The sequence below is a fragment of the Rhinolophus sinicus genome, linkage group LG04, assembly GCF_036562045.2.
Source record: "Rhinolophus sinicus isolate RSC01 linkage group LG04, ASM3656204v1, whole genome shotgun sequence".
NCBI lineage: Eukaryota > Metazoa > Chordata > Mammalia > Chiroptera > Rhinolophidae > Rhinolophus > Rhinolophus sinicus.
Genome location: NC_133754.1, coordinates 53,642,030 through 53,662,191, shown reverse-complemented (window position 1 = coordinate 53,662,191; position 20,162 = coordinate 53,642,030). Strand labels below are relative to the sequence as shown.

General features: G+C 43.2%; 1 protein-coding gene across 10 annotated transcripts in view; it reads right to left on the bottom strand.

The window, feature by feature from the left end:
- Positions 1-20,162, bottom strand: part of ARHGEF7 (Rho guanine nucleotide exchange factor 7) — a 124,756-nt gene that overhangs the window by 89,718 nt on the left and 14,876 nt on the right. For 5 of the 10 annotated variants that reach the window (XM_074329526.1, XM_019746564.2, XM_074329527.1 and 2 more), the window contains exons 1-2: positions 7,929-7,993; positions 7,663-7,749 (exon numbers count right to left, since the gene is read on the bottom strand). Coding sequence is in view for 5 of the 10 variants with exons in the window: in XM_019746558.2 (XP_019602117.1) it covers positions 7,663-7,749 (87 nt within the window). In the remaining 5 variants the exon portion in view is untranslated. Of the gene's footprint in view, positions 1-7,662; positions 7,750-7,928; positions 7,994-20,162 lie in introns of those variants that run through there. The other 5 variants (XM_019746558.2, XM_019746559.2, XM_074329524.1 and 2 more) reach the window with 1 other exon arrangement.

Genomic DNA, 20,162 nt, shown 5'->3' with positions numbered 1-20,162 from the left:
GGCCTGGTTTTGCAGTGAGAAGGCTGGAGTCAAGTGTGCTTCCCTCTCTGCCCCTCCTACAATGGGCAGGATTCTGGGCTCTTGAAGCCTGAGATCGTCACGTGGTTCCCTCTCGCAGCCAGAGCTCTCCTGAGGACACCACACCCTAATTTTCACGGCCTAGCTAGGTCAGCATTAAACATCAAACTAATGAAATCAGAAACTCTCCGAAGGGGACCCTGGAATCAGTATTTCACAAGCTCCACACTCTGCAACCCAAGAGGATAATAATACCTGTTCTATCCTGTGAGTCTGCCCTGAAGAACAAGGGCACACACTCCACTGGCATCAGAGTCAAGTGGGAAATATTCATAGTCACAGGAAGTAATATCGTATCACTTCTCAAGGAACAGCTAGCTTCTCTAAGCAATCAGAAAAAACACCCAATACAGAGCAATATAAATTAGGTCAGATATACATATAATGACTAGAAAGTTATTTTTTAAAATATACTAACTGCAGATTTCACATCTAAATACGATCTGAATGGCCTTGGGTTTTGTTTTGCTTTGTAGTTATTCACAGGAACCTGTCCTCACAGGTTCCTAGAACTGAAAGGAACTCCTCAGGGATACAAACTGCTTCAGAACAAGTACCCCTCAAGAAAAAGGGAAAAGGAACGTCCCCTTCCTATAAGACCAACTGGGATTTTCTTGTATTTGTTTTTAAATGAAAATGAAAAAGTAATGACTAAAAGATAAAGAAGCCTGTTATACCAGACTTTAAAAAGGTGAGAAATAGGAAGAGAGGAAATGAGATCAAAAGGCAAAACACTGACTGACTAGAATCTTCTATGGACAGAGACATAAGGCAGTCATGCTACATCAGGATTCTCAAGACCACACATGCACGTGAGTTCCAGATTCACCCTGCTCCTTCTCATCAGTCATGACGGACATTATCTCATTTTTCACAAGGCCTTACTGGAAAATAAGAACATGGACCCTTGATAAAGCATTTTCCTCACCAACTGGCCAACACTGGACATCCTTGTTGAACTGCAAAATGAAAAATGCACATGTGACCTAGTAATATTCAAAATAATGCATGTTTCACACACAAAAACACACTTCTTTCCCCTACTCTGGGCCAATGACGATACACCTGAGGCTAGTGAGAGGCGATCCCAGGGACACCCACACACGCATGTGGTCAGCTAAGCAGCCCCGCAAGCCGGCACAGAGCGGCAGCAGCCCCTAAAGTGACCGCGGCAAGCACAGCACTGGCTATAGAGTCGAGCAGCGGGCAGGCCCGGCCTCCTCAGTGAGCACGGCCCTCCCCACTCCACCCACACGCGCAACACGGATCCAACGCCCGATGCATCTCACCTCGATCAGACGCCTCTACCTGAGCTGTTTCCGAAATCACCAACAGGCTAAGACCATTTGCAATAGGAGAAAGAATCTGGGCCCCTTCTAGAGACAAAGGGTTGATAACAGAGACACACGTGGGTTTCTTCAATACACACACGACTCCCTCCCCCAGATTCTCCTATGGTCTCCCACAATAGGGACTGAGGAAACATCATGTCCCTGTCTAAGGAGTCTGAGAAAGTGCTGGACATTTTGCTGACACATCACTCCCAACAAAGGCTACACAGAGCTTCTGCTCCACTGTTGCTCTGTGGGACATGCTCACTTTCTCTTATACCAGAGCTACAGAAATTTGCCAAATAGTTTCCTAACCAGGCTCAAGGCCCTTTCCAATTCTGGAACTCTGTGACACTTCCTAGAAAAGAGGAACTGCCAGGCCCCCAGGCTGCCTCCCTCTGTGCTCCACCACAGGTAAGCCAGCAGCAGGAAGAGCCAGGACCAGTCACAACTCATAGGCACACAGCACAGCTAGGTGTCCAGTCCCTCCATCTGCCCCGCGTTCTCTAGGATCAGCAGCGGCCTACTTCATAAAATGAGGAAAAAAGCTAGTTGTTCAGTTATACTTTAACCAGCAGTAGTTCATAAAGCAAGGCCCTGAAACAAAACAAAAACTTAAGGAGTGAGGAGAAAGAGGAGTCAAGATGTGAATGGGGTGGGAGGTAGGGAGAAAAGGCTCAATTGTGAGAACAGATGCGACGCAATAAACACGCCGAGCCCCTTCACCACTGGTCTGGGTGGGGCACCCCACGGGGTTTTTACCAATTCAAAAAATACCTACTTAGTGCCTTTTAAGTGAGAGTCACCCAAAAAACTTGAATATCAAACAAAGACAGAGATCCCTGCCCTAAGGACCTTATAAGCAGACCAGGGACACACAGGGAAAGCCATGAGTCTATGAGGAACGTGCCAGACAAAGGCAAAGGGCCTAAACAGTGTGAAAGACCTTGGAAGTAGCAGCAGACATGAGGCTGGCAGGCTTGAACGAGAACCACGCATATGGCGCTCAAGAAGGGGCTCCTGGCACAAAGACAGGACAGGCATCCGGACGGCCTCCACGTAGATTCAGGCACAGCCCGACTCCCCGTTTCCACCTGGCCCCACCACTCAGCAGCTCAGTGACCATGGCTCTGTTCCTGAACCTCTCTTGCTCAGTTTCTCTTGAAGGTCAGATTAGTTACAAGGTTTAAACGAGTTAATATACGTGAAGCCACCAGAAGAGCACCTAGCACAGCACATGTGCCACTATTTGTAAAATAAGCCCGTAAACATATACGACCAGGACATCTCAAATAGTTTGACATAACTGGAAAGGAAAGTCCAAGAGGGCAGGGGGAAGTGGGCAGGGGTCTGGTCATACGAAGTCCCACCTACCACTATGGCAAGGCCCCTGGACACGACCCTCTGAATGAAGGGTGTCAGGGACGGACAGGATGGCAGGGCACTGGGCTGGAGGCCACATGGGCCATCTGCCATCTCACAGGTGGCAGCACTACTTGGGGAGACACAGAGCAGATGGAATGAATACCAAAGTAAAGACCATAAAGGCTACTGACTGTGAAAAAGCAAAAGCACAAGCTCAGTAATATTTTTATGTTAACTACGTGTTGAAAGAACATTATGGATACACTGGATTAAAGAGAACGCATTACTAAAATTAACTTCATGCTTCTATTTAGTTTTTTAGTGTAGTTACTAGAAATTTTTAAGTCACAAATGTGGCTTTGTATTTCCATTGGCTAGTGCTGATCTGGACAGTGAGACACGCCAAAGATCTGAAATGGAGGGGAAGGTCTAGTTACTGACACTGGAAAAGCAGCCGGGATACAAAGGCAACTAACCGCTCACCCTACAAAACAGTGTAGCAAAGAATTAAGATAGAAGACACAGGCAACTTTGACACTTTTTGCCAGGAAAAATTAAAATAGAATTATAGTATCTGAGTAGACTTTTACTTTCTTTACTTTTAAGTACCGACAAGATGTCCATTTCCTCTCTCAAATGACCCTTTTGTAATGATGTCATTTATCTCAACTTCCTTAAAAGGTAAGTTCTGGTAAAGACATGAATAAACTGACGTCAAGAGTTCACTCCATATGTCAGCCGATCAACACTATGTCATTACCTGCCACTTCCAGCTTCCCACTGAGTCAATGACACAGAAGACAACTAGCTGAGAAGAAAGTGCTACGCGGCACCTCCAATGCCAACTTGTAGTAAAAGACTTAAACATCTGTCTGAATCCACAATGAAGGTAACATTGGATGGGGTATCCCATCCCTACGGATAAGACTATGAATATGCTTTTGTCTTTATTTAAATGAATGCTTAAGCCTGCATCACATTTTAAGTTTCTACATAAGCATTTTTAATTATTTTAAAAGTATTTTCAAATATTCTTTTGGATGAAAGCTCAACCATAACCTTGGCTAAAAATCTAATAGAGAACTGAGTATTAGGGCAAAAAAGCATAGCAAATAAAACTTAGTCCTTCAGAAATACACAGGTAAAATGAGTTTTTTAGAACCAGCAAGGCAATTTCTTTTCCAAAACCTCACTCTAACTCACTACATCAGCCCAACTGATTATTAGACTGGAGATCCCACCTGAACACCTTTCCATATTCTCTCAACTTTAAAGAGAAAATGAAAACCTCATCATTCACACACAAAAGGAAATCAGCACCTTTGCAAACAATCTCAAGATGAGCTTCCAGCCCAAGTTCCCATTTGTACAGAGCAGCTCCAGAATGCCTCCGGCCAGTGCCCAGCCAGAGGTTACTTGTGAGAAAGCTGGAAGGTTAACTGTGCAAATGTCTGGGGTTTTCAACTTTTATTTCCGATTTCCAGCAGCTTTTCTTCTACATCCTCTTTCCAAAGCCCAATGCAGGAAATCCTGAGCACCTCACATTTGCCTTAGTTTACCACATACCCAGAAATGTGGGCTCTGTCAACAATATAAGAAAGAAAAGCCAAAATGTTTATTTGACGAGGTTTCCATCTTCCTGAGGGAAAAAGACAACACAACAGGTACAGTCAGTCACAGACTGCAAAGGTGTGCTCTCATTGCTACTCAATTTGCTACTCACCTTGCCACTGGGCAAAGGCGAAGTGATAAAATGTCTCTCTGGAGACAGGTTGGCAATGAAGTGTTCAAAACTTTTTAAAGACCCTACTTTGACCTAACTGCCCTATCAGGGAATTTTTCCTTAAAAGATAATCAATGATGAAGGACTTTGTTCAGAAATATCCATCTGCACAGTTCATTATTTACAACAGTGAAAACTTAGAGCCTCTGCATCCAAAAATGGGAATTACCACCAAGAACTATGAGACAGCCTTTAAAAATAAGTAGACAAATACTTAACATGAGAAAACACTCACACTATATTAAGTATGCTACAAAACATTATGTATACTATGAAATCATGGATATTTTAAAAGTACGCTTACATACGTGCATATGAGGAAAAAGACTGAAAAATATACAGTAATTTTAACACTGGTTATCTCTAAATGTTGCATATGATTTTTCATTTTTTCCTTACATTTCTCTATTCCCTGAATTTTATATAATGAATGTGAATTACTGGCTAAAGTTTTTCTTTTTTTTTCAAATACACAGCAATGTGGTTCAAACTGCAAAAAAGAATAACTAATAATAGCTACTGTCTAGTTAGCACCTAGAACATGTGAGGCACTGTTTTAACAATAGATGCAAACTGTACCAATATTCCTTTAAAATTAAAACTCCTTTCATAATCAGAACCTGACTTTCTACAGCTAATTAAGATGTATATGTATTAAAATAACTAATACAGTAATTACGATGTTCAGTTCCTCTTCCTTTAAAAAAAATCTTAGAGTAGGAGTGGCCAGTTAGCTCAGTTGGGTAGTGTGTGGTGCTGGTAGCACCAAGGTTGCCAGTTCGATCCCTGCATGGGCCACTGTGAGTTGCAACCCCCCCCCCCCTTAAAAAAACGGGGGTAAAAAAAGTACCTTAAAAAAAAAATCTTAGGGTAATTTAAAGTGGTGATGGAAAAGGAAATACATGTACCAAAAATGGATAGTCTGTTACAAACAATTCAGTCTAAACTAACCCCTGGAAAAAAGCACCTTGACATTTACAACTATAAAACAAAAGCTAATCTAGAATTCAAGCTGTTTTAAGTTCTGTGTTTATGATTTCAATGGGTTTCTTGTTAGTCTTTCAGAACTTTGTGAAAATGAAATGTGTAAAACCCAGAATGCATTTCAAAAAGTGCCAAGGTCCTTCCCTCCTCACGCCCTTTCTACATGTTTTTCTTTCAATTCACTGGGAAAGGGCAAGGCTGTCTTTTAGGGAACAGGCCTGTCCCTTCACGCCATGGATTAGAACAAGCCTGGAAGCCCAAACTGCGTCCACACAAGCTCCTTTTTCAAGGCAACTTCCTGAAAATCAGAGTGACTTAAACAATTTATGAGGTTTTGATGTGCTGGGGTTTTTTTTTATTCTTGTTACTTCTAATGCAATTAAGAGTTTTAAGTGTGACTTATAACTAACATCGAAAGAATGCTAATAAAATCTGTCTCTATTTTAAGCTTAATGGAAAAAATATTTACTCTTTAAAAATAGCATAAGTCATAATTTTTTACTTAAAAAAATGTGTTTGATATCAACTACAACTTCAAGCTCACCAATGACAAATATTTACTGAAGGCCTACTATGTGCCGAACATTGTTCTAGATGTTTGGAATACGTTAGTGAACAAGCTCTCTTCTAAAACATCTTTAAACTTTAATTACAAAAAAAAAAGTCGCTACATGAAATTTCAACAGCAACCTTTCGAAAACTAAGGATGAGTGTTAAAACCTTTTAACACTCAACTTTCTTTAAAAGTGCACAGAAATTGTCAGATTATACTCTTAATGTGCAAATTGAGTTTCAAATTTATTATAACAATAAAAAAACTAGCTAGTTTGAAGAGCATAATAAAATCCCACAACAAAGTTAAGACAAAGTAAAAACTTCCAATAAGGAAGTTCAATAATAAAATAACAAAGCCCATTCAGCAAAGGAAAAGACCCTTGTTGAAACCATGTCTAACCCTCCTGAAAAGCCCCTGGTCTTTGGCACCTCCACTAAGCATTTTCACTTATCTCCTCACAGACATCAAATACCACCAACAATAAAACATCTCAGAGTTTATAACCATTCATAATAACAGCACTTTCATCTCTAGGAATTCCTATGTGTCTAATTTTAATTAACAAATAAGCTTTCGTTATAACCTTCCCTCATCCAATGGATGACGTAGGTTTTTTTTTTCCTAAGAGACTATCCCTTCTGGGACAGAAAACCTTTATCAGACTATTTTATATAACAGTTTCCGTCAGAGACGCTTTCATATATTGTTATCTAGGAACTTAGTATATAACTCACTTCTCAGATAAGGAAACAAAGGCTAAGTGGTAAAGCAGCAAGCAGACAGAAAAGGCAAGATTTAAACCCAACTGATTACAGCCACATCAACCTATAATTCCCAAGTAAAAGTACAGCTACATTTCTGGATCTAAAGCACTACCCCAAGATTAAAAGAAATCACGTATGTTCAAATAAGATGAAAAAGAAGATTCCAGAGATCTGCCACTGAAAGACTATTTGGTATTGTGACAAAACCTTAAACAACATGGAAAAGACACAGTCCAGTGCGCTCCCCAAGGGACAGGTTAGTATGTCTCTAAACTAAACATCAAATGCTTGAGTGAAAACCACCTAATTTCTAGCCCAAAGAAGGCGGGGGGGGGGGGGGCAGAAATGAGGCTGGGAGGATGTGGGGACCCTTTTCCTGCGGCCCGGCTTTGCCTTATCACCTTCTGAGGGTTCTGACCCAGACTTGGATGCGGGTCCGCGGGGAAGCCCTAAAAGCAGAGTTAAAGCTGAGGCAGGTGCTAAGGAATCAGATCGCACGTATGACAAACGGTGGTAGAAGATGGGTATCATATGCACCACGAGCTATTGGAACCACTTTTCCTCACTGCAAAGAGGGCGAAGTTTGAAGCTCCAGGTGAGCGCGTTCACACCTTGGGGCAGGCCCGCGACCGGGTCCCTGGGCTCCGCTGCTCCGCGCCGTTACCCCAGCGCGCGCCTCGCTCAGTGGCTACGCGAGCCCCTGCCAACGACCGCTGCCCCCGCCGACCCAGCGGTCCCGCGCTCCTGCCGACCCCCTTACCGACCCCCTGCGCCGCCAACCCCGCGTCCCGGCCCGCTTACCTCCAGGCGCAGGGAGGCCCCGCAGCCTCGCAAGAACTCACGAATGTTGCTCAGGCACTCGCTCTCGCACCGGGGCTCCGGGTAGACCTGCAACACAGAGCACAGGCGCTGAGCGAGGGCGGGGAGGCCGCGGGCGCGCCCGGAGGCCAACCCGCAGCGGCCCCAGCGGGAGGCCCCGGCGGGCGAATCCCGGCGGCCGAACCCGGCGGTCCGCAGAGCCCCGTCCGCCCCGGCGCCTGCCCGCCTGAGCCGCCGTCCCTCCTCACCCTCTTTCCTTCCTCCGGGATGCACCAATCTCAGCCCCCTTCCCTCACCAGGAAGTGGACAGGCGCCGGAAATGGCGTATTCAGACCGCGCCCCGGACAGCCCCCTGCGCCACCTTTTCCGGTCCTCCGCCCCGCAGACGCAGCCCACCTGTCCACCTGCGAGGCCTCCTCCTCCTAGCACTTGGTCCTCATCCTGCATCTCAGCCCAACTAGCCCCACGCTCTTCCTCCCCGCACCTGTTCTTAGCTTCAGACGCGGCCCACCTGGCCCGGCGCACGCGCGCCCTCCTCCTGGCACCTGGTGCGGCGCCGGGGCAGACACAGCCTCCGCCACCCAGAAGGGCCCGGGTGAGCTCTGCCTCTGTGGCCTGAGCAACCCCAGAAGCTGGAAAGCACCTTGTGTTTCAATTCTTCCCTGCCCATGCTCGGGGATGGTGGAGCTCGCATTCTAATACAATGATTTAAAATAATTAGCAACATAAATTATGCATGCTGATATTACAGTGCAATGTTTTTTCCCCCCAAATACAGACCATGTGCTTCATGAATGATTAACCTAAATAGCCAGCGAGTAAGTCATCTGGGGAGACATTGTGGCGAATACAGCCTCTACCACAGGTGAAGCGCAGCAAGGAGGGCTCCTGCAGGCTGCCTGGGGCTTGGTCCAAGGTAGAACTGTGAGGGCTACGTGTGTAAGGAGTTATTGACAGCTTCCCAAGGCAAGAAACGTTAAGGAAACCAGGAACAGTACCAATTACACAGAACAATCAAGGGAGAAGCCTGAGACATCAGAAGGTCCTTTCGTTGTGTCGTCCTGAACTGCATATGAAGACGATGTTTTGGCAGTTACACTAAAGCATCATCCAGAATTCTAGTATTTTGAGGACATTCAAGGCATTTTTGTCTTGTCTTCTAGGGGGAAAGCTGGACATTCCACGTGGCCTCTCAGGAATACTGTGGTTTCATTTCAAAGTGCTCAGTTCTTTTACAAAACAAAACCAGGGTGTACAGAGGTGTGAAGAGGAAGGAAATCAGACTTTTTTTTCCTACAATTTAAAAATTCTTCGAAGAAAGTGCCAATATATGTCCCTCCAAATTAAACAGATTTGTTTCAGGGTTGTTTTGTTTTGTTGTTTTGTAAACTTAAGAGTGGAACAGCAAAACCAAAGCTGCCTCCTAGTCTATTTTGCTTCTCTACCTAAAAGAATTTTGAAAAACTATATACCAAATATGTAGTTAACATCTAAAGTCTTCATAATGTTAAATAATTGCAAAGTATTAATTTATGACATCTTAATAATGACATTTTAAAACTAAACTATTAAATAAGTGGAGAAGGTTTCAGTGACGTGAAGGACGGAGATGTGGAGGAACTTTCGGCAGAAACAGCAGTAGAAGCCACCAACAAAGACCTGGAGAAGCTGGCAAAGCCTGGCATTGGAGGCAGCGATGACCAGGATGGTGATGAAAGTCAGCCTAAGGCTCCAAGAACTGTGCCTCTCACAGCAGCCAAAATATCAGAACGTAATTCTGCCTTCAAAAAAAATGTTCAATGACGTGGAAGAGTGTGACCTTTTGCTTGAACGTAGCCTCACATTGAAGCGCCTAACCTCTGCTGCATTTGTCCCTTACGCTGAGACAAAAATTTGAGGCAAAAAGCCAAGCAGACAAAGCTGAAACAATTTTTCAAGCCAGTCTGGGAGGGAACGTTGCTGACACCACCAAGTCGCGAAAACCAAACTCCTGAGGTAGAGCTGCCAGATCTGACATGCCACCCTCACTGATGTCTTCTTCTTCTGCCAAGCAAGTTACCCTACTTTCTCTTGGTTTTCATGGGACAAGCCAAGGTCAAGAGGCTTAACCACACGGTCCGTGCACTGCTCCATCTCCAATCCCACAGCTCTATCAACAGTAAGGCATTAGTTAGTGTTTTCATAACATTGTAAATGGTTGATCTCTGCCTAAAGCTTTTTTGAGGGCTTTTTTGCATTACCGCACTATACAGTATACATTTACTGTGTGTATGTGAGCTGTGTATGTGGATACTGTGTGTTTTACTGAGCAGAAGACTTAAACTAGGGCAGTCACATTACAGACGACTATGTTACATGATGCTGTAATTGGAACAGTGTTTTATTATAAAGAAATACTGCATGTAATTATTTGTAAGGAATATATGTCAAATAAGCTGCCTTTAAACAGAAATACACCTTATTTGGTTGATGAAATGTTGTGACCAGATTCTCAAAGAAAACTAACCCTGTATTTCCCCAGAAATGATGGTTCAATTGTTACTCATTCAGTGTTTGCAGTAATTTTATAGAACACAATGACCACAAATAATGAGAATCGACTCTAAGCCATAAAAATCTAATTATTACGATGTTTCTTCTCAATTAAATTAACACAACTATTGTGAGTACACAGACAATGGAAACAGTAGATTTTTGATGCAAATTATTAAATATAAGATACAAAATTTTTTGGAAATGTATATCTTAATGAGATGTATAGGGTTTTTAAAATTAGTTCATTTATCTATAGATGAATTACATATTGCTAGAAAGCGATATGGTCCAGCATCAATTCTGTTCCTATTTTGGGTTTTTTTTATGCCAACACTGAGAAAATTTGTTCATAAAAATAAATACAGGTGCCCCCAACTTTTCAAAATTTCAAAAATTTGCTTTACACTACTTCGCTTTCATGAAAGACCCACACTAGTGCCTGTTTTTGCTAACCAAAAGAAATTCCAAGAGGATTTTTGTTTGTACAAAAGAAAAAAAAGGGCAAGAAGCAAAATTAGCATTCAGTGTTTGTTTTGCAGCAAGCTATTATAGTGGCAGCTCAAACCCCAACAAGCAAGAGTGGCAACGCCAAGCTCCTTCTCTGAAACTACACTCAGCATCATAGAAACTACACATCAAGAAACTACACATCAAGCCATCAAAGCTTTGAACTGTGTCTGTGAGCATCTGGACTTTATCTTGATTTATTTTGTGCATCTGTTAGCAAGATATTTACTAAGCTAATTGCTTCTTCACTTTACACCATTTCAGCTTACAAAAAGTTATACAGGAGTGCTCTAATTTCAGATAGCAGAAGACACCTGTATGTGGAAATGAAAGGACTTTTATGATGTAACTTGATTCTTTGAAGCCTTCTGAGTTACACAGCCAAAGTCCAGATATAATCTATCATAAATAAAAAAATTTTAAATCACCAGTTCACTGCTTCAATACGGTTTCCTGCAATTCTGTGGAAGCTACGAAGTAGAAACCCCTGAACTGCAAAATTCCAGTCATTAGAGTTATTCACTTCTCAACACCATGGATATTTCTAATTATCCCTTTGTTCCAAGGCCTGGAAGTATTCCATCTTATAGCAGGATACCTCAGGAAGACAACAAACGGGTGAATTGCCTGACCTTTTATGTGCACTGGGAGAAGGGCCATTGTGAAAGGGGAGGTGGGACAACGGAACCAGCATGATGCCTTCCTGGATCACAAGCACCTTCTGAAACTAGTCAATTTTAGGTAAGTGCATATGCAAGTTGAGGATCAGGAAATAGATTCCCTTAAAAGTATCCCATGCCTTCAAAAGTCATCATGTGCATAGGTGCGTGTAGCTTGCTGGTTCAAAGAACACTGTACCCAGAACTACATACCTGTTTGTAAAACTAGAATGTAAAAGAGTCAGAACTTTATAGTAAGCAGTCCCTGACTGTGTATCATACATGCTGACCTTGGACAAGTCACTTGACCCCTCCGAGTCTGTGCCATGATTCCCAGTTTGGGGCTAATACGTTCAGCCTTTCTCACAGAGCTGTTGGGACAATCAGTGGATAATAAATTAACTCAACAATATTAGCCCTAGACTCCATGCCAGATCATATGATACACACCAGGAATGCAAAGAGTGAGACAAAATGCTGCCCTTAGTGAGGCAGGGAAGACTTGCATACAACATGGCAAATACAACCACACAGATACACACTCAGGACCATGGAAGTACAGAGAAAAGAAACAAATTCTACAGACATAGGGCAGGGACAAAGGCTTAATCAACCCAAAAGGTGACATCTGAGTTGGGGCTGAAAGAGTGAAGAGGCAGATGGTACTACATTTTCAAAGGTGTGACATTCAAGAAGTCCATGGTGTTTTAAAGGATGGTGAGCAGTTAAGGGCAACTGAGGTCAAGAGTGAAACTGCAATGGAAAAAAAATATTCTACATTTGAGATATGATGGTACAGAAGAAGATATTTAATGTCCCCCTTCTTATTTCATTAAAGAAGCTACATGAATGATAAGTGAGCACATGAAAAAGTGTTCAACACCATTAGTCATCAGGGAAATACAAATTAAAACCACAGATAACAGTACATACCCAGCAGAATGGATAAGATAGAAAAGGCTGACAATATCAAGTGTTGGCAAGGATGGAAAGCAATTGGAACATCCATACGTGACTGTTGGGAGTGTAAAATGGTACACCTGGGAAACTGGCAGTTTCTTGCAAAGTTAAACATACTTAAACCCCAGCAATTCCTCTCCTAGTTATTTATCCAAGAGAGATGAAAGCATATGTCCACAAAAAGTATGTTCCTAGCTTTATTTATAATCACCAAAGGCGAGCTCTCCTCAGTGCCCTATCCAAAGTGGAGAACTCCAGCCTCAAATGACCAACAACTGCCCAGTTCACTTCCAGAAATCCTTTCCCAAGTTCTCCACGTTAATAAACTCCAGGCTTTTCCATCAAGAACTCTAATCAGGCAGAGGCGTGGGCAGTCCCAAAATCATTGTAATTTTCCTTTGAAATATGGCTTTTGTAGTTAATATTGGATAAAGGGTTGTCTGATGCTCTGAGAATTTGCTACCGCTTACAACTAAGGATACAGGGACTCAGGAGAGATGGCCTGCCCAAAATTACGCAGCCTGTGTACTTCACCAACCTGCTCTGTGCTCCAGGAGGCTAACCTACGAGGACTGCAGCAGCCAGGCTTCCCTGCGTATTGGCTCCTGGTGGGATTCAGCCCCAGCAGGGACCACGCCAGCAGCCACACTGCTACGGTAGCAGCTGCATGACGTAGCCACAGCAGCGTGCTGGAGCTGCTCACGAGACCTGACTGCTTCCCTCCCAAACTGTGTTCAGTAACATCACATTGGGAGCTTGGAAGTGGCCGCGGTGGAAGTGTTTACACCACAGAAATCAGCAAACACTACAAATCAGGGCTCCTCACTGCAGAGAGCCATTGTTAAGCCTTTACCAACACACCACCGGCTGTATGCCCCAACTGACGACCACAGCTCCTGTCAGGAGCCTTCTCCTGCAGCTGCAGCTCTCGCTAGCTTCAGGAACCCACTCCCCCCACTTTTCCATTCGGGCCTAGGGGAAGCAGTGGCTTCCCAGGATGCTTCCACATCATTATGGGTTGTCCTTACCCCTGCCCACACTCTGTAAATAGCCTCTCCATTAAACCATTCACCAACCTCCTCTGTTTAGCACGCGGTTTTCTGCTGGGGCCCAAACCTAGTGAGCTTCCTCGTAGGACAGCTCAAAATAGACCACAGTGTCACAGCAAAAGAAGAGAAATAATTTAGAGAAAGGATTAAACCAATTATAGTGCTTCTATAAAACAGACCATACGGCTTTTAAAAACAGGCATTTTTATATATTGACATGTTACAATCTCCTAGCTACAATAAGTGAGGAAAAGGCACATGGGTAACTATGCATAACATACTACCTTTTGTGTGAAGAGAAAAGACAAGAAGAAAATTGTGCGTGGTTGTTTAGAAATGCTTCGACTATCTCTGGAAGCACATGCCAGACACTTTTTACAGGAGTTGCTTGCCTCCAGGGAAAGGAAATGGGGCCTGGAGGACAGGGGAAGAAGGAAACTTGCTTTTCACTCTACTTTTTGTATGTTTTCAATTTCGTTCCACACGTATTATTAAACACATTTTTACAAGAACAACAACAATCTAGTGTTCTCCTCAGGCCAAGCTGCCTTCCCCACTACAAAACAGTCTTTAGCGAGCCCAGCTGTCATTGTTGGGGTCCTTGCAGGGTAAATCCCCACCGTTCCGTGACAAGATGCAATGCTCTGTTTAAAATCCTGAGTTCACCTTCTGAAAGTCTAATTAGTACTTATTGGTTCATCTAATTTTTGATTGCCTAGTAGCCACTGCTCCATTCTAACTGGATTGCAGCCATGTCCTGGCCAGGGTTTTCCATAGCAGTCTGTGCGCATTCTACAGTGATGTTCAATGGAGTGAACACGTGGGTCGGTAGAGCTCACTCGCGGTCTGCGGGGCCGCGCTTCCTCCACATCCATTGGAAAAGAGAGGAAGCACCCAGCAGAAATTTCAAGGATTTGGTTGCTCATTATCTCCCAAACATGCATAGTGTAGAATCACAAGTAGTTTACTGAAAGAAATGTAAGCCTTTCATTAAGTATATTTTTCTTTTGCTTTCTTTCCCTCTTCCACATAGCCCAAAGCCCACCTCTTGTGTGGACAGTGCAGTCATCCAGGGAAAAATACACTGGCTCCCATTAGTATGGAACTAGCCAAATTATAAAGGGCAATAAGAAATAAGAATGTACAAAATCTGCAGTTCCCAAACTAAATTCAGATGTCCAAGCCATGGGAAACGTCATGGCAAGGCTGCACGGCTTAAATTAACTCATGTGTCCCTGGAGGCTTGGTTCCCACAAGCTCCAAAAGCACATTTTAAGTCCTTCAGAAATGGTGGCAACCATCCCAAATTCATGCCAATGCCAAAAATGGATTTTTTTAAATGTGAGCATAAAACATTCATCTGACAACCTAAAATAAACTTCTCCACTGAAGTTGTATTTTGTTCCCCCAATAAGGTTGGATGAAAACAGGCAGGTGTCTATTACAGGAGAGCCATCTCAGAAACAGCACATGCCCTGTCCAGCTGAGATCCAGACACCAGGGAGGCAGAGGTGCACGGGGGGGCTGTTGTTAAGGTCCCATTACATTCCTTAAGCAGATGCCACTTCTTATGCATCTGAAGGATCTTGACACAAGAAAGCAGAAGAGTATACATTCATAAGACAACTCAAATTGGGCCTTGTGGTCCAATTTTCTTACCTGAAGTTTTCACCTCTTCATATAGAATAATCATCCTTTTTCCCTCTTTCACATGCTTGTGCCCTAATGAAACTAGCCCATAAATTATGGCACACTGTTTTGTAAATCTGAGCCACTGCCCACTCTCTTCTTAAACTCCATTTCTATGTGGTTTCTGATCCTTTGGCATGCGTCTCCTCTCCTGCTGAACACATTTCAGAATGGTTGGTGGTGTCTTTCTGTTGTCCATCAGTAGAGAAGACTAGGGGGAAGGCTTGAGGTCTTCTTGAGGTGGACAGGTGCTAAAACATCAACAGTGGGTACTTGCTGTTTATCCTCACAGTATCAGTGTGGCCAGTAGGGCGGAGACCCTGCAAGGAAGAGAGGAACACTGCCCCTCGGCTCTCCACAAGGGATGCTGGTGGTAGCATGTCTCACAGGTCTCACAACCTGATGGTCCTACCTTTAACCAAGCCACCTCAGGTTAGAATGCCAACTCCTGCCCTGCAGCCGCTGGCGGTATTCCACTGTTTAAATTTGTGTTCTCAGATGTCTCAGAGGGCTTTGCGCTTGCCCTGCCATCCCCCATTTGTTTCACCTTAGCTATTCATGCTTGCTTTCGAACCCCCCTCTCCATGCCTGTCCCACACACAAGGAAACGGAAGGGCCACAGTGGGAGCTACAGAGCAGCGTACTGCCTTGTGCAGGAGTCTCCCGCCTAAAGAATCAGTCTTTCATGTTTAAACTGCCCGAGAAGCTGCATTGAAGGCATGTTAAAGCCTCCGAGCCCGGAGAGTGGCCATTGACCACCTGGGAAAAAATTCTATTTTAATCCACATGATAGCATGTGGGAGGTTTGAAGGTATGCAGAGAGGGCTGGCTGATTTGGGAGAGAGTCTGGGAAGCAAGAGGGAGCCTTCACCAGAGGAGGAAACCTGAATAAGGGAATAAAAGCAGCTGAGGACATTCACTGGCAAGCACGCCTCTATAAATAGCAGCTGAGAACCTCCCTAGAGGGAAAGGCCAGGGGAAGGAGGCTACCGCAGCTTAGAATACTCACATTGTAAAAGCCTCTTGCATGAAAGAACTCAGCTGCCAGTTGAGACTTTCATATTAACTATAATAAAAAGGTGACAAAAAGATCGCTCTCTCTCAAAACTCTTAAGTATCAGCAGAGTATGGGCTGAAATAAATAAGGTCATAGCTGTGAATAAGATGTGTAGTGGTCTGTATTGGGGAAATATGTTTTCAAAAATCACTTTGAAAAACTGACCATTAAAGATAAGGCTGCCAATGTACGAAGTTGGACAATTGAGTTTGTGAACTGATCCTAGAAAAAGTGCTACATACCTCATTGCTGAATATCACTTTGAAGTACTCCCCTTGGGAAGCTATGCACCAACGCCAGCACCTATTCCACCCTTCAAAGCACTTTTGGAACTCTTTTTCTGGAATGGCCATCAGAGCTGTCGTCATATTACCATTGATGTCCTGAATGTCACCAAAATGTCTTCCTTTCAATATTTCCTTTATCTTCAGGTATAAAGAAAGAAGTCATTGGAGGCCAGATCAGGTGAACAGGAGTGTGTTCCAATACAGTTATTTGTCTGCTGGCTAAAAACTCCCTCACAGACAGTGCTGTGTGAGCTGGTGCATTGTTGTGATGCAAGAACCGTGAATTGTTGGTGAAAAGTTCAGGTCGTCTAACTTTTCCTTGCAGCCTTTTCAGCACTTCCAAATAGTAAACTTGGTTAATTGTTCGTCCAGTTGGTACAAATTCATAATGAATAATCCCTCTGATATCAAAAAAGTTCAGCAACATCAGTGCACAGGTTTGCAAACTTAATTGTCAGACCTGATATACTCAGGAATTGTATTTCTTCTATAATACTATAAGTGGAATATCTCACTTTATATTTATAATTTGCCTGTCACATCACTCCTTTGCTCAAAACCCTTGAAAGTACCCGATCTTTTCACTCAGAGTAAGCCAAAGTCCTTTAAGAGCATGAAAAGACAGGCCACAGACAGGGAGAAAATATTTGCAAAACACACATTCAATCAAGGACTTGTATCAAAACATACAAAGAACTCCTAAACCTCAACATTAAGAAAACAGACAACCCAATTTAAAAATGGGTAAAACACCTGAGCAGACACCTCACCAAAGAAGATATAAAATTGGCAACTAAGCACATGAAAAGATGCTCCACATCACATATCATTAGGGAAATGCAAATTAAAATAATGAGATACCATCACACACCATCAGAATGACATCACTGACAACACTGACACCACCAAATGCTGGCGAGGATGTGGAGCAACAGGAACTCCCATTCATTGCTGGTGGGAATGCAAAATGGTACAGCCACCTTGGAAGACATGTTAGCTATTTCTTAGAAAAGTAAATATCCTCTTGCCATAAGGTCTAGTAATCACCTTCCTTGGGTAAAACTGTTTTACCCAATGAGTTGAAAACTTATATCCATGCAAAAACCTGCACGCAAATGTTTATAGCAGTTTTATTCATAATTGCCAAAACCTGGAAGTAATCAAGACGTCCTTCCATCAGTTAATGAATAAACAAAACTGTGGTAACAGCCAGACAACAGAAGGTCATTCAGTGCTAAAAAGAAATGAGCCATTAATCCACCAAAAGACATGGACGAACCTTAAACGCATATTGCTAAGTGAAAGAAGCCAATCTGAAAATGCTCCATACTGTGTGATTCCAACTGTGTGATATTCAGAGAAGACAAAACTACGGAGACAGTAAAAAGATCAGTGGTTACCAGGGTCTAAGGGGTAGAGGGTGGGATGAACAGGCAAAGCACAGAGGACTTTTAGGGCAGTGAAACTATCCTGTATGATACTGTAATGGCGGACACGTGTCATTATTCACTTGTCCAAACCCATGTACAACACAATGTACACTATGGACTTCAGTTAATATATCAGTATTGGTTCAACAGTTGTAACAAGTGTACCACACTAATGCAAGGTATTAATAGGATAAAGCAAGGGATGGTGGAGAAGGGTTAAATGGGAATTCTCTGTATTTTCTGCTCAATTTTTCTGGAAACATAAAAGCTGCTCTAAAAATAAAGTCTATTAATTTTTTTAAAAAGTCAAAGGCCTCACAATGGCTGAGCAGGACTTGCACATTCTAATCCTTTGTTCCCTCCATGATCTTCTCAGCCAACTACCACCGTGTTTCCCCAAAAATAAGACTGGGTCTTATATTAATTTTTGCTCCAAAAGACACATTAGGGCTTATGTTCAGGGGATGTCATCCGGAAAAATCATGCGAGGGCTTATTTTCTGGTTCGGTCTTATTTTCGGGGAAACACGGTACTACTCCCCAAACTCACACTGGCCTCTGCTGGTCCCAGTCTTGCCAGACAGGCTTCCTACCTCAGGACCTTTGCACAGACATTCCCTCTGCCTGAGATCCTCTTCTCCCAGATAGTCACATCATGCCTACCCATTTGCTCAGATCTATTGAGTCTTTGTTCAAATGCTACTTCTCGTAACACCTACCGTAACTCCTAGATGTAGAATTGCAACATCACCCTAATGGCAGTTACTTCCCATCCCCCTCACCCTGCTCTGTTTCTCTCCATAGGACTTATCTCTGTCTAACTTACTATAATCTACTTGAGTACTATGTATATTTACTCCCTGCACTATGAAATATATGCTGCATATACAGAGTATTTAGTCTGTTTGGATGATACCTAACATATACAAGCACTTAATATTTGTTCAGTGCATCAATGAATTAATTAACGGCCTGCGCCTCTGATACTAAATATCATGAATTACCTAATCATAGCTACCAAAAGTCAAGGTGAGTGATGCTGACATAGCACCTAAAACCAAAAAGTCATATAATTGGTCTAATATGAGAATTGAATATTTGAGACAGGAACTGTCCTTGGAAAAAACTTGGAAATACAATCACCATAGGTGAAATGAAAGATGCTCTTGGGTTTTACCGTGAATTTTTAACCCCTTTCTGTCGCGACTGACAGATGCATCCCGTTACTGCCGGCTCTGCCTGAGGCTGGCTGCCCAGCTGTTGCCCAGCTCTCCCCAGCTCTGCCCACATTCAGTGTCCAGGGCTCCGTTTTCACTGTGCGTGTATCAGGGCATCGGCTAGCCAGGTGCTGCCGAGAGCCAGCACTCTGGTTTCAGCTCTCATCTATCACTAAGGAACATCGCTGGCTCCAAATTGGTTTCCCCCTAACCAGCTGGTCTGCTCCCTCAGGCCTCTGCAGGCTCCTGTCGGCTGACACTTTATGCAGCCGTCCACAAGATCTGCATGTTTAATAAGGTTGCCTTATATTCATTTCCTACGTTTCACACAGGGGCTAAAAGAAGCTAAAGAAGACCTCATGTGATTCTGACATTGCAGAGATGAGCGACAGTGAGACACAGAAAAAGGAGGAGAGGGAGGGAATAAAGGCGACTGCCCAAACAGCACTTATGTTATTGTTTTTGTTACTGCACATGTCACCTGCTTTGTCTCATGATAGCCTCAGGGAGAGTGTACAGCCCTTAGCAACTTCCTCATTTCCTTCAGTCTGTTTTCTGTGTTATTCAAATTAAGCAAATTCGATTGATGGGTCCTCAAGTTCACTGGTTCTATCTTCTGTCATCTTCACTCACTTTTGAGCCCATCCAGTGAGTTTTATTTCAGTTATTCTACTTTTCAGTCCTATCATTTCCATTTGTTTCTTTTTTATAAGTCCTCTGCTGAGACGTTCTATTTTATTCATTCACTTTGAGAGAATTTGTAGTTGCTTTTTGAAGCCTTTTAATGATGGCTGCTTGAAAACCTTTATCAGGTAATTCCAACAACATGACTGGAAAGAGAAATAAACGGTCACTAATGGTCACCTCAATGATGAGATCTAGAAAAGGAATCATACAGAAAAGGAGCGTCCTGTGACCAGACTTGGGGTGGAGAAGGTTGTCAAAAATTGTCACTGTTTTCTCCATATTCAATAACAAAATGAATTCTTAATTGGCTACGGAATTGAAAAGCACAAGTTGGAATGAAATCAAGGCACGTGTCCTTGGTGTTGGTGGAAGGCCGCAGATTCCCCCAGACCTTCAGAGAACAAGG